The following is a 13,002-nucleotide window of genomic DNA, read 5'->3' as shown; positions in this document are numbered from 1 at the left end:
TTATTTTCATATTAGTTTTTTACAACCTCCCAAAAAAGTGGGGGGGGGGGGGCAACTCCATGATAACTCTGAATTTCTATTAATAAGCCATTAAATGTATGGGAAGAGAGAGAGAGAGAGAGAGAGAGAGAGAGAGAGAGAGAGAGAGAGAGAGAGAGAGAGAGAGAGAGAGATACCCTATCCATATATAAGTAACTTTAAACAAGTTTATACCTATTGTGGCCTGTAGCGTATCATGGTTATAAACAGTACCAGCATCTCCAGTAATTTGATATCGCAGTTTAGTACCTAACTGAAAAATGTTTAAATGTACGCCATTAGGGTTTATGAAATGATTTTTTTCTCTATTCAAACTTTTGATGAGAACAGCTGTATTCATTATGTCACTGCATCCCATGACGGAATTCTCAAAGGAACATGATTTCATATTTCGAATGCCATGCATTCGTTTTTCGACGATGTTGAATAAGAATCATTTAAGAATTATTTATCCGTCTATGATATAGAAGTTCCGTGCAAGGTATCATAGACAATTTGACCTTTACATGTAGTCCGTGTCCTAAGCAATGCAAAACAAATGCGTGTTGTAAGAGTGTTCGATTAGTGCGCAACAGCGACATAAATCGATGCAATTTACGTATATCGCTTGCTACCTGCTTCAAAATAAAATGAAACACCCAACCACTACTACATAATATGTATTATCTTTAAGCTATTTCTTTTCAACATCAAAGTAATGTAAAGAACATGTCTGTGATTGCAGAGTTTGTGTCTGCATGCATGTATCGCTTACTGCCAATACCGACGAAGATTTTTCTAAAGGGGGGGTCCGTCACCCCTCCCCCCGGGAAAGTCAAACTTATTTAATTCACATAATAAAGTTACCTAAAATATAAATACCCGGTAAAAAAACAAAAACCTCGCAATGTCGCAGATTTTAAAATCGATATAGCACAGAGGATAAGATTAGAAATTCATCAACATGAAGAATGACCTTTTTGAGATTATCGGAAATGTTCGTGAATTTAATTAAGATAACATATATTGTAGATGCAAAATTTCTTTAGCACTGTGATTTAAAAATACAAAATAATACGTAGGTTTTGTAAATTCTCACTTTATGCCACAAAATAAGTGTATTATTCCAGAGAATAAAGGGAACTTGAGTCTCAGATGTAGTGTTTGGGGGGGTTGATTTAAAAAAAAAATAGGTTGTGGAATTTCTGTATGCATATACTTTCAATATATAAACTTTTTTCTATATTTGTTGTTGAAGTCATACAGTGAAAATGAGAACCACCATGAGTACATTTTGCACTTTGATTTGCTTAAAACGTTGGGTTTGATCTACTTTTAAATAGCCATCGGGTTCGGTGTGCCTCTCTTTCCTGTTCGTTCGTTCGACTTTCCTCTGTCAAATCCTAATGATTATGATGGAGGATAATTAATGATGACAGACAAGATAATGGTGGTTTACAGAGAATGTACGACCTTTGATTGTCAGTTACATACAAATATATCAGGTTGTTCTACATGAAACAGAACATGCCGAAGGGTAGCAGCAAGTTGAAAGCCTGCCAAGAATATTGATAGGATGGTGCACAAACCAGCAGATGCATTTAGAACTTTTTCGGAATTCTAGAGGACTACGGTGTCCAACGGAAGTTTGAATTGTATGAATCTTTACCAATTGATCTAAGGATGGGGATTTTATGTTTGATAATGATGTGTTTATGGGGGTTGGCCATGAGTGGAGAGGATTGTATTCACCGCCCACCCACGCCCGAGGAGGTGAGAGTCAGGGAACATGAGTGTAAACAACCTGTTCATTATTCCTATATACAGTTATGAATGTAACGTGAACCAAGCACCTGTAAACTCACTTTTTGAAATAGTAATTTCCCTTGTGTGAAAGCATGAACTTATTTGACAAGCTTCATATCTTGACATTTATCATTTATGACACTAAAAATTTAATTAAGATATCCTTTGTTTGTTTTTCAGTGTTTGATATGAGTATTTTTTATAAGTGATTTTCACTTAAAATTAGGTTGTGACATGTAAATATCTTATATATCAGTCATGTGCATATTTAAATACATGTATATATACAATGTACTACGATGAAACACTTAACATAGTTATCTGGTTACTGGTTAACTCATGTAGCCCAAAAACTCTAATGCATAATGGGTCATATGATAAAAAATACAAGGAAAAATTATGTATCTATGATGTATAAGGACATTATATGACTTATCATATTTTATGAGTAAGTACTTGGCTACTTCATGCACTTAAAACTATTGAAATAAAATTTGATCAAAATAGGGTCAAATTAGACTACTAGTTAACCATTTTTTTATCACTAGTGATTTCCGTAATGGATTAGGGATTGATGAAATAAATATACAATGTAATTGTAATAGTTCTATTTCTGTAAATCAGAAGTGTCCTAAAATTATGCCAATATCAATGTGTAGTAAATGTATATAATATTACATGTGCATTTGAAGTTTTATTCTAACGACCATATTTTATATTAGGTTGTCTATGATGTGAAGTTGGATGATGACCACATAAACATCACTAAGAGAAGTGTCCATGAGAAACTAAGAATCAAAACTATCATTGACAGCAGCATTAAGAATCTTCCATATTCCCACCAGTTTCTCATCAATGTAAGTACATACAGTACATCAAAGTATTTTTGTAATTAAGCCAATTACCCTGATGAACAAGTACCGGTAAGTATCCTGCACTGTGCTACGTAAATGTTAAAAATAATTTTATACATTCTTGTAATGTTTAAAAGAATTTCATGTACCGGGTATCTCCAACTTTTAGTCCAGGGGTGTTGGAATCAGATATGTGGAAGGCAATTTCTTTGTATTGTAATTTTTTGAAAGGTTCATGCATTGGGATGTACCGGTAATTTGTGTTTTGCATTCATTGAATCTTTATGAAATTTGATACTTCATATTTATATGACTGTTATGAATTTTGTAGACCCTTGTCCAAGAGGCCGTTCAGTACTGGCAGAATGCACTCAAGGTCAAACGGTCCTGGGCAAGCACTATTCGCCTGAACAGGTAGGAAGACTGAACACTAACCATGTAGTTATTGTAATGCAATGTAGAGCAATGTTTACAGTAATTGTAATACATGTAATGTGTAGGTATGGTAGGTAAAACATTGGTTGCAGTGAATTTAATATATCATGTACATGTACAGTACAATGTAATCATAAAAGTAAAGCAATGTTTAGTCTGTTTATAATATGTACATGATGTAGGTATAGGAAGTAAAGCAATGTTTTATGCTGTGTTAAATATGATACTATCACGTACATATAGGTATTAGGAAGTTAAATCAATCTGACAATGATTGTAATACAATGTAGGTATTGGAAGTAAACTGATTTTATTCCAGTTGTTGTTGTCTTTTAGGGGGTGTGTCAAGAACATGGTTCTGTACAATGGGGGAAGCCGTTACTGTTCAGACTTCTGCTCTCCAACCACAACATGTGGAGATTTTGTCATTCCAGAGGATCATTTAAATGTAGGCTCTCATTAATTATACCCCCGCAAACGAAGTTTAGGGGGGTATATTGGTTTCACCCTGTCCGTCTGTCTGTCCGTCCGTCTGTCCGTCTGTCCGTCTGTCTGTAGACGCAACTTTGTCCCCCCTATAGAATTTTTTATTACTGCATGGAACAGTTTGAAAATTTGTACATATGTTGAACACCATCTGAAGATGTGCACCTGCAATTTTTTTTAAGATCAGACAAGATTTAATGATTTTATGACAGTTTTCATTTTCCTTATTCTATATATTGTACACTAATGTTGAAAAGTAAGGGAGGTAATCCTTACAGATTTTATCAATTAATTAATAGAAAACACTCTAAAATATATTTATATAAATACATCCAGATGGAGTTTTTTGTCTTTATGTCTTAATTAATAAAAAAAAATTATTTTTTATAAGTATTCTATCAACTGACAATGCAAAGTTTTTGTTTGTCAATGATAAATTCTTAGGAGCTAATAAGAACATCAAAGACAAGTGTGGCTGAATTCATTTGTCCCAAGGGAGCCATTATCTGATCCATGGTTCAGATGGAGCATGTGTTTACGGGAAATTTATAATCTGTAAAGTGGGTGATGGTTTTGGGGCTATTTTAAAACTGTTTCATGTAAACCAAAAGGTCTATCATTATAAGGAAATAAATAATATAATTATTAATAAAGAAGTTAAACTATTTTTAGAGGTTGTTTAAATTTATTTGTCAAGTAAATTGATGAAGTGACCCTATTGGACATTAATTTAAATGAAATTCAAAATTACTGATATGATTGTAGTGTTTTGGCAATTTTAAAATTGTTTGTAATATTAAATTTTCTTTTTTTTTACATATTTTTACATAGTATGGTAATTATATGGTAATGTTTTGGGAGTTTATTAAATTTAACAAGTTCATCAAAGAAAATCATAGTCCTATGGGATCAATTTTCTGATATGGAGTTCCATTGTGCCATAGAAGAAAGTGAGGAAAATTTGAAACAACTAATTGCATCTGTCAAGACTCTTATTAGAAAGATATTGAAAGTTTTATCAACAGAAGAGCATTGCTTGGCTACCAGTATTTCTATTCACTGCAAAGGGAGGGGTTATTGTCATTTTGTTGGTTTTTCTTTAAATCAATTAAATTAAAAAAATATATCATCAAATACATACATTTGTAAATGTATTACTGTTATAGATATGTATTTACAGTGAAATTCTGACAATTTTGATTTTAATTTTTCTTTGTTAACTTATTCTTCTTTTTTTTTACAATTCTAGAAATTTTTTTTTGTATGTGTTCCAAACCTTTATTATTCAATTCAATTTTTTGTCCCATTTGAAAATAGCCTAGCGGGGGTATTAGTCCCATTAGGACAGTTCTAGTTAAATATTGGACACTTTTTCATTCAAGTTTGTAAGATGATATTTTATTTTGAAATTTGTTACCACCTGTAAACTAACTTTTGTTTCAATGAGAGAAATTTTAGCAAAAATTGCTTTGATATGATTTTGTGGAATCTTTGCAGCAATGCTACTATCATGACCCTAAAACCGGTCAGTTTCGAAGCTCTGGTCAAGCAGGGAAGGGCGTCACTAACGCAGACTTTATTCTGTATGTCGCCGCCTTGTCCTCAGTCAAATGTCAACACGCCAAAACCATCGCATACGCAGCTCACTGTCAACAGGAAATTGTCTTAGATAGGTATATATTACACCTGCATCTTATTGGAATATTTTTAAGCTTGTTGTTTAAAAAATTAAAGTTTATTTCATGGATATTTAGAATTACATGTATGTTGCACTCATTTAGAAATGATATAATTCTGCAGTTGATACATTTATTGACATGTCTATGTTGCAAATGTTGTAACAACAGAGAGTGTGTTGTAACACAAATTTGTGTTTTTATTTCAGACCTGTTGCAGGCTATATCAGTATTTGTCCAGATTCTGTGTCAACTCGTTCACATGATGTAACCCAGTTATTGTCTACCATGAAGCATGAAATTTTGCATGCATTGGTAAAGTATTCTCACTATCTCAACAGATTAATTTTTATAGAGCCAATTATGAAAATTTCTTTTAAAGTGCTTAGACCAGCGGTTTTTGTACATTGAAAAGATGCATTTCTTACGTGTATCAAAATAATTTCAGGGATTTTCCGCTGGCCTTTATGCTTTCTTTAGGGATCAGTTTGGAAACCCCCTCACACCAAGAGACCCGGACAGTAATAAGCCAAGGAGCATAGATACAGAGTAAGAGGAAAATGTGTTAAGTTCTTCACGTTATTTAAACCCAGTGCCATTTTAACCCAGTCACACTTATGAAAAATTTCACCCCAGTTTAATTTTACCATAACAAAGCTGTGTTTGATATTACATACCATTTTGAATAAGTTCCATTTTGTTTGAATTGATAATATTAAGACTGAATGGACTCAAAATAAAACAATTAACTTGCTTCCACAAGTGTATGAATAAAGATTGGCTCATACTCAATTGTGTTGAATTTTTTATAAAGCAGTTGTTTTGTTCTGTTCTTGTCAGATACAAGTTTTACATGTGGAGTAACCGAGTAATGAGGGAGGTGGTCAGGTATGGATGGAAAACAGCCCAGGGGAGAAGAAACAAGCGTGTTAACATGATTGTCACCCCAGCAGTGCAGGTAGTTAGGCCATCATTATGTTTTAGATACATGTATCATTGTTACACCAGTACACAGAATATCCTGTATAATATTAATATCAAGTTTCAATATTCTTTTCCTGTACACCCAAAAAATATTATTATATTATTATGAGTTTATCAGGTTCCATTACATTGTTTCAAATGCATTCACATTGATTAATTTTAAAAGCTTTTTAAAAAAAGGAATACTGGTTACTCAATTTTTGAAAAAAAGAAAATTTGAGTTTTTGCCCTTTTTAAATTTTGCATTGAGAACACTGGTAAATAAAATACCTGCCTGTCACATTGTATTGTTAAATTTCTGGCTGAGAATTTGAAATGCAGGAACCACTAATACTTGTATTTAAGTTTAAAATGTCACTTTCATCTTCATGCATTGTAAAAGTACATGTAATAGAAACCTCTGTGATATAACATTTGATTTTGGAAATAGATGTACTTGTAAACAGGATAATTAATATTGAAAATATTTTTTCCATTTGTCTGACTTTTAGAGAGAGGTACGGCGCCATTTTAATTGCCCCACTTTGGAGGGAGCAGAAGTGGAGAATCAAGGTATCTATGGAACATCCATCACACACTGGGAAAAACGACTGTTTGAGGTAACACACTTTCATCACCTATCAACTCTTTTCTCATGGGATTACTGATATTATATAAATAGTGCCTGTTTGGGAGGGTAACAGTTGAAATTGACACCCCGAGAAAACCATTGTCAACCGACGCGAAGCTGAGGTTGACAATGGTTTTCGAGGGGTGTCAATTTCAACTAATATCCTCCCAAACAGGCACTATTTATTTTGTTATACTGAATGTCTTTTTTAAAATTTTTAAGAAAATTTTACTGCTTTTATATAGGAATAACGTGAATTCTACAGCGAACCGTACGCGCATAATTTTCGCGCATGTAACATTTTTAATGTTACCCGTTGCCAAGTGCGTTGCTAACGCTGAGGGTAATAGTAAATATTATTAACTGCGTCTTAACCAATCAGAATTCAGTATTTAACATGAAAGTATAACAAAACCTTTTATTACATTTTTTAGGAATGAAAAATTATTGCTTACTACAGTATAAAAATTCTTACTAATTGTTAACAGAAATTTATCTGTTGGATTTATTGCCTTTCCCAATGTATCTTCATAGACAGTAATAAATCTTTAAGTGTTTCGTTTTGTGAATCTTCTTTGTAAATATACCAGTACAAAAGAAATGTAATGAAAAAATGTAATGAAAAATTTCTTTTGGCCTGCATGTTGCCATGTAGAACGTAGTTTGCTTCTTGGCAGGTAAAGAAATATATCCAGCAAACATTTGATGTATTTTATGCATGCAAGATCAGGGAAAAACAATGAGTAAACATATACTAAGTACCCGGTAATAATGATGTACCTTCTGCATTCATTTTCACAATATTAGTTTGTACTACATGTATATGTACAAACTGGTAAATGTACATGTATATTGTATTCATTCTTATAGAATGAAGTGATGACTGGAACATACACACAGAATCCAGTGGTTTCCAGAGTTACTCTGGCTCTTATGGAGGACACTGGGTAATTTTAACTATCTGCAGCATTTCTGACATTGCATGGCAGTTGAACACAATCATGAGGACATGTTATTCATTATATGCTGTCTACCTCTTTAGCTGGTATCAAGTGAATTACAACTTGGCTGAAGACCTGGAGTGGGGCAAGAACCTTGGCTGTGATTTTGTGAACAAGAGTTGTATGGAATGGATGGACCTACACCCACCCCCGTAAGTATTCACTCTAGTAACAGGGTTATCCATTGGTTAAAGGACTTACACCCACCCCCTTAAGTATTTACTCTAGTAACAGGGTTAGCCATTGGTTGATAGGCCTACACCCTGTAAGTATTTACACTAGTAACATGGTAGCCATTGGTTAAAGGACTTATACCCACCCCCTTAAGTATTTACTCTAATAACAGGGTTAGCCATTGGTTGATAGACCTACACCCACTTATGTAAGTCTTCACAATAATAACAGGGTTAGCTATTAGTAAAGATGGATTTACACTCACCCTTGAAACTCAACTTCTTTAGTCTTGTTACATTGTCAGCCATTACCGATACACGGTAGTGAAGCAAATTTTATTTTCTCATGAATCTTGGTTTGTGGGCTGAGGTTTATTGCCTTATCATAAACAGGTAAAGTGTTTAAAACTCACATACTTGAGAAAATACGAAAAATTAGTTCTTAACAGGATTTCCTGGATCAATTTAATATTTGTGTTGTACAAGGTCTGTATTTCTAAATTTACTTTTTTTGAGTCTGTATAAAGAAGCTGTGCTGAGCTTTTTACTGACATTTTAGAATTAAGGTAAACCAGTGATGATGCATGCATGTGTTTGAGAGAATGTCCTATTTATAAAAGTTCAAACATTGAATTTGTTGTAGGGCACAAGACATGTATCCATTCTGTAAGCAGATCAGACAGGGCATGTTGAAAACAGACTGTACTAGAGATAGAAGGGCTGTGGCATTCTGTAACCTTGTGACGTACTCCGGGCCACTACCACCTGAGTACCAGGTATGGAACCAGTGTTACTGTAAATTTGTTATATCACGTGAGTACTTGATTCCGCGATCTAGCTGTTTTTGTATCAAATCCATGAATATAAAATTGCGAATGAAGAACTTTTCTCCTTATTTCTTTTACTAATCAGCTCTTAAAAAATAAAGGCGAAGTAATAAACGTAAATAAATAAACAAAAATTTGTGAAGGGTGCTTCTCACGATTTTACACAAATATTAATTCCTCATGTTTAATTAGGAATCTACAGTAATGTCAGCAAAGGGACCTAATTCTTTACATTTACAGAACAACCTACGCGGCTACATGTATGTTGAGGCTGTCCGAAGCTAAATATATATCGAAAAATGATACTATTTTAATTATCAAAAAATGCTTTAACCGAGTGAGTTTCTTTAAACTTTTATTACATAAGTTAACAGTGGCATCCAACACTATATTTGATGTATTTTTGTGACGTCATATATTTTTCTTAAGCACGAGACGGGTGTATTCTAATACGGTAAATAATCTATAAAAATCGCATCAGCACAAGTGAATAATGACATTAAATCAAAACTATTTAATGAAAAATCCTTTGATAAGTAATGTATTTTGCAGTTCTTGCTGGGGGTTCATATAAATATATCGTTTATTTAAAATATTGTCAAAACATTTCGCACCGCCATCGAAATTAGGCACATTTTTACCTTTTAGGCTCGATTTACACAAAATCGGGTCAATCGGTAGGTTTCCCCCAGCAAGATTCACAGTGGTACTTATTTTCTCTCCCGATTTCACGTAAAATATACTAAGATTGTTTTTATCTTTCACTTGTGCCAAGCCGTTTTTTATATGCACATACATATCACCATTCATTAGATGACACGTAGCAGGGGGAGTCTAAAAACCATTAGTTTATGAATAGTTATTTACCTATTACGAAGCTTTAAAACTGTTGATTTTTGTATACTCCATATCGGTGATATTGAATTTAGTATCACTAGTATTTACAACAGTGTCTAGGTAAAGGAATTAAGCGGTTTTATTATGCACAATGAATATCACTTATTACGTTACGATACATTCCCTAAGAACGATCGAAAGGAATGCAGATTGTGACGTCAAAGTTAACTATGACGTCATATCTTATGAAGTACAGACAAGTGACTTTCTACATATCGCTGTGAAATTAATCGGGCAGCCTTAACATAGCCGCGTATCGAATATGTACCGCTTTAGTGAACAGAACAAGTTATGCATGTTTTATTTTGATTGCTGACCCAGTAATTATTTTACAGTATTTTACTTCCACTTCTGGGGTACAGTGGTCGGGAGATTACCAAAGATTGGGCGGCGCTGTAGAACTGGCTGACTACTGTCCGTATCTACAGGTAACTATCATTTTCATTGTTCAAATCTACAGGTAGAAATCATATTACTGTCCAAGTGGTATACATATATTACCATATCAGAGGTAAAAATCATTACAGTGCCAATATATACAGGTAAATATCATATTGACTAACGTATACATGTACATGTACATGTGCTGATATATATATTTGAGTGCTGTACATTGAATTTTGTTTTAAAAATTTCTACATTATCGTTTACTCTATTATGACGTCTTGGTCCAAAATTGAAATTAAATCATCTACATTAGGTAGTTTTAATACCAGTGTGTTCTAATTATGACTATTAATTGTCTGTAAGAGGCCACGATATATAGGGGACTAAATCATGACTAAGAAATACACCCAATATATAACTTTGTTAATCAATGGACAATGTCACCTGTTCAGTATTGGTAAAGTTTGAGGTCATTTCTTAAGTCCAAGGTCAAACAAATTGTAATGTTTGAATGTGTGCTGTTACATGTACCATTATGGTAATGTATGCATGTGGTTGTTGATTGCAAACAATCAGGTTCATTAAGATGATTGCAGCACTAATAAAGATACAGTATTTATTTTGTATTCTGTGTGTATTGTAGGAGTTTATATGGAGAGATAAGGAGGAGAGCATCCGGGACTCCAGGTGCTTCCTGACCGGAAATGTTCCAGGTGACATAGATACTATGGTTTTATTAATAATCAGGGACAATATTTTGGGGATTTTGATAAGGGCACAGTTTCGTAGATATGTAAATTAAAAGATTATAGATTTACTAATAAAATTTTTGTTGTACTGGTATTTCATACTTTTATGAAATATGGTGTATACTGTCTCTGTGATGTTTATCCCTGTTGTTGATTTTTGTTTTTATCAAGATTATGCACTTTTAAAATAATGATTTAAATGTTGTTTGATTTAATTTTCAGTGGGCTCTGCAAACTTTTATGGGGAGTATTTTGGGAGTGACTCTGTGTGTGTCAATCATGGATCTTCGTGGAGTTTCCGACAATGCAATAGACTGATCTACCCAACCCATCACGGAAGTGGATGCTACAGGGTATGGAAATACTCTTCTTCTTTAATTCTTAAATTATCATAGCCAATTAAGTAAAATACACTATAAATTCCACAAAATCATTACTGCCATAAAAGTAATGGTTTTCAGTTTATGTATAGGTTTATGATTTATCTTTCAGTTTGAGTGCAGTAACACTGCTGGGTTGGTGCTGTATGTAAATGGAATGAGCTACCAATGTCTACAGGCAGGGCAAAGAATCCGTGTACGATACGCATCCAAACATTACCTCCACGATGGAAGCATCGTTTGTCCTTATTGTCCAGATGTCTGTCAGGTTAGGGCTCCTCTATACAATGTTTAAACATTCCTGTCTAATGGATACATCATGTGTCTTCATTGTCCAGAAGTCGTTGAGTTGAATCATCAGTACAACAAATCATGATATTTGCATGTTCTATGGTGATGCTTTGTTTAACATTTAATTTCTGTAAATTTCTTTAAATTCTCGCGATTTGATACAAAACGGGGGAATTAAGTGTTTAAATGAAATAAGGAATTTTACTGTAAGTATAATTTTTTTCTTTTTTTTTTTAAGTTTTTAAGTTATTTTTTAAAATTTCAGAGCAAAGGAGTAGTGTGTCCACGTCAAGTTGTTCCCTACGACGTAGTCACTAACAATTTACCAGATCTGCGTGTTCCATGTGGTGCCATATCTTACCTGTCTGACAGAAGTCGAAATCTCATCAGTGTACTCAACTTACTCTGTTTATTGATATATTATTGCAACAGGTGATAATTAACCTATAATTATAGGCCAATTTTTTTTTTATTATGAACTACTGATATACATGCTGTTATGCAGGTTGAATTCATAGACTATAAGCCTCCTGCATACGGTATTCATTCCCAAATGTGCCTTTGTGTCTATGTATCCTGAAATACATGTAGAAATCAGATCTTATACATATACTCCACTTTTACATATACATAAAATGTATCTTCCAACTTAAATTGATCCAAATACTGATTTTATTCTATCCCTAACAAAAGAAAGTGTTGGCTCATAATGGGAAGGAGGGTTGGTGGTCAACTTATTAACGATCAGAACCTTATTAACATCAGAACTTATCAATGATCAGAACTTATTAACGATCAGAACTTATTAACGATCAGAACTTATCAACGATCAGAACTTATTAACGATCAGAACTTATTAACGATCAGAACTTATCAACGATCAGAACTTATTAACGATCAGAACTTATTAATGATCAGAACTTATTAACGATCAGAACTTATCAACGATCAGAACCTTATTAACAATCAGATCTGCAGTAAGCTTTTAATTGTGATATTTTGGCCATAAACTATCATTTAGTTAAAAAAGAATCTAAATATTTTAGCTTTAAAATTTGAACATTTTCCTAAATCTTTATTCAGAACTCTTAGTGTAAAGGAGGTAAATATAGCCAAAAAATGGCCATGACCATCCAGCTCTCACAAATTGGGTAACATTTTATTTCATTCTCACATGTTATTAAAAAGTGAGAATGAAAATGAGTTTATCTAATATTTATGGAACTGCAAGTATTAAAATAGTTTGGCATTGTCAGGTTGCTTAGCTCAGATAATGCTTTTGGATTGATACTTTTACAACATATACCTGGTATTGCTATTTTTGTGTTCCTACAGAGCATAATACATGGTTGTTTAGAATTTATGAGGAGGCATTCTCTTTATTATTATGTACAAATTAAAATCAGATGTTTCATTGGTTGTGAAATT

General features: G+C 33.3%; 1 protein-coding gene across 1 annotated transcript; it reads left to right on the top strand.

The window, feature by feature from the left end:
- The first annotated feature begins 1,383 nt into the window (after positions 1-1,383).
- Positions 1,384-12,536, top strand: LOC128189618 (leishmanolysin-like peptidase). The gene is made up of 17 exons (XM_052861289.1): positions 1,384-1,791; positions 2,547-2,681; positions 3,010-3,092; positions 3,450-3,561; positions 5,097-5,272; positions 5,485-5,590; positions 5,724-5,824; positions 6,116-6,233; positions 6,751-6,858; positions 7,740-7,816; positions 7,912-8,022; positions 8,687-8,819; positions 10,103-10,195; positions 10,798-10,867; positions 11,126-11,256; positions 11,396-11,551; positions 11,840-12,536. Exons 1-17 carry the CDS (start codon positions 1,702-1,704, stop codon positions 12,008-12,010), a joined length of 1,971 nt encoding a protein of 656 aa, XP_052717249.1. The 5' UTR covers positions 1,384-1,701; the 3' UTR covers positions 12,011-12,536.
- The last annotated feature ends 466 nt before the right edge of the window (positions 12,537-13,002 follow it).

The sequence above is a fragment of the Crassostrea angulata genome, chromosome 6 (assembly GCF_025612915.1).
Source record: "Crassostrea angulata isolate pt1a10 chromosome 6, ASM2561291v2, whole genome shotgun sequence".
Classification (NCBI taxonomy): domain Eukaryota; kingdom Metazoa; phylum Mollusca; class Bivalvia; order Ostreida; family Ostreidae; genus Magallana; species Magallana angulata.
Note: the sequence above shows the minus strand (reverse complement) of the source record. Positions and strands in the feature narration are given on the sequence as shown.

Bases quoted from the DNA above. Each gene is read 5' to 3' on its own strand.
- LOC128189618 (XM_052861289.1), top strand. From the start codon at position 1,702: ATGGGGATTTTATGTTTGATAATGATGTGTTTATGGGGGTTGGCCATG. The intron at 5,273-5,484 runs GTATATATTACA...TTTTTATTTCAG, and splicing joins CAGGAAATTGTCTTAGATAG to ACCTGTTGCAGGCTATATCA. The intron at 10,196-10,797 runs GTAACTATCATT...TGTGTATTGTAG, and splicing joins ACTACTGTCCGTATCTACAG to GAGTTTATATGGAGAGATAA.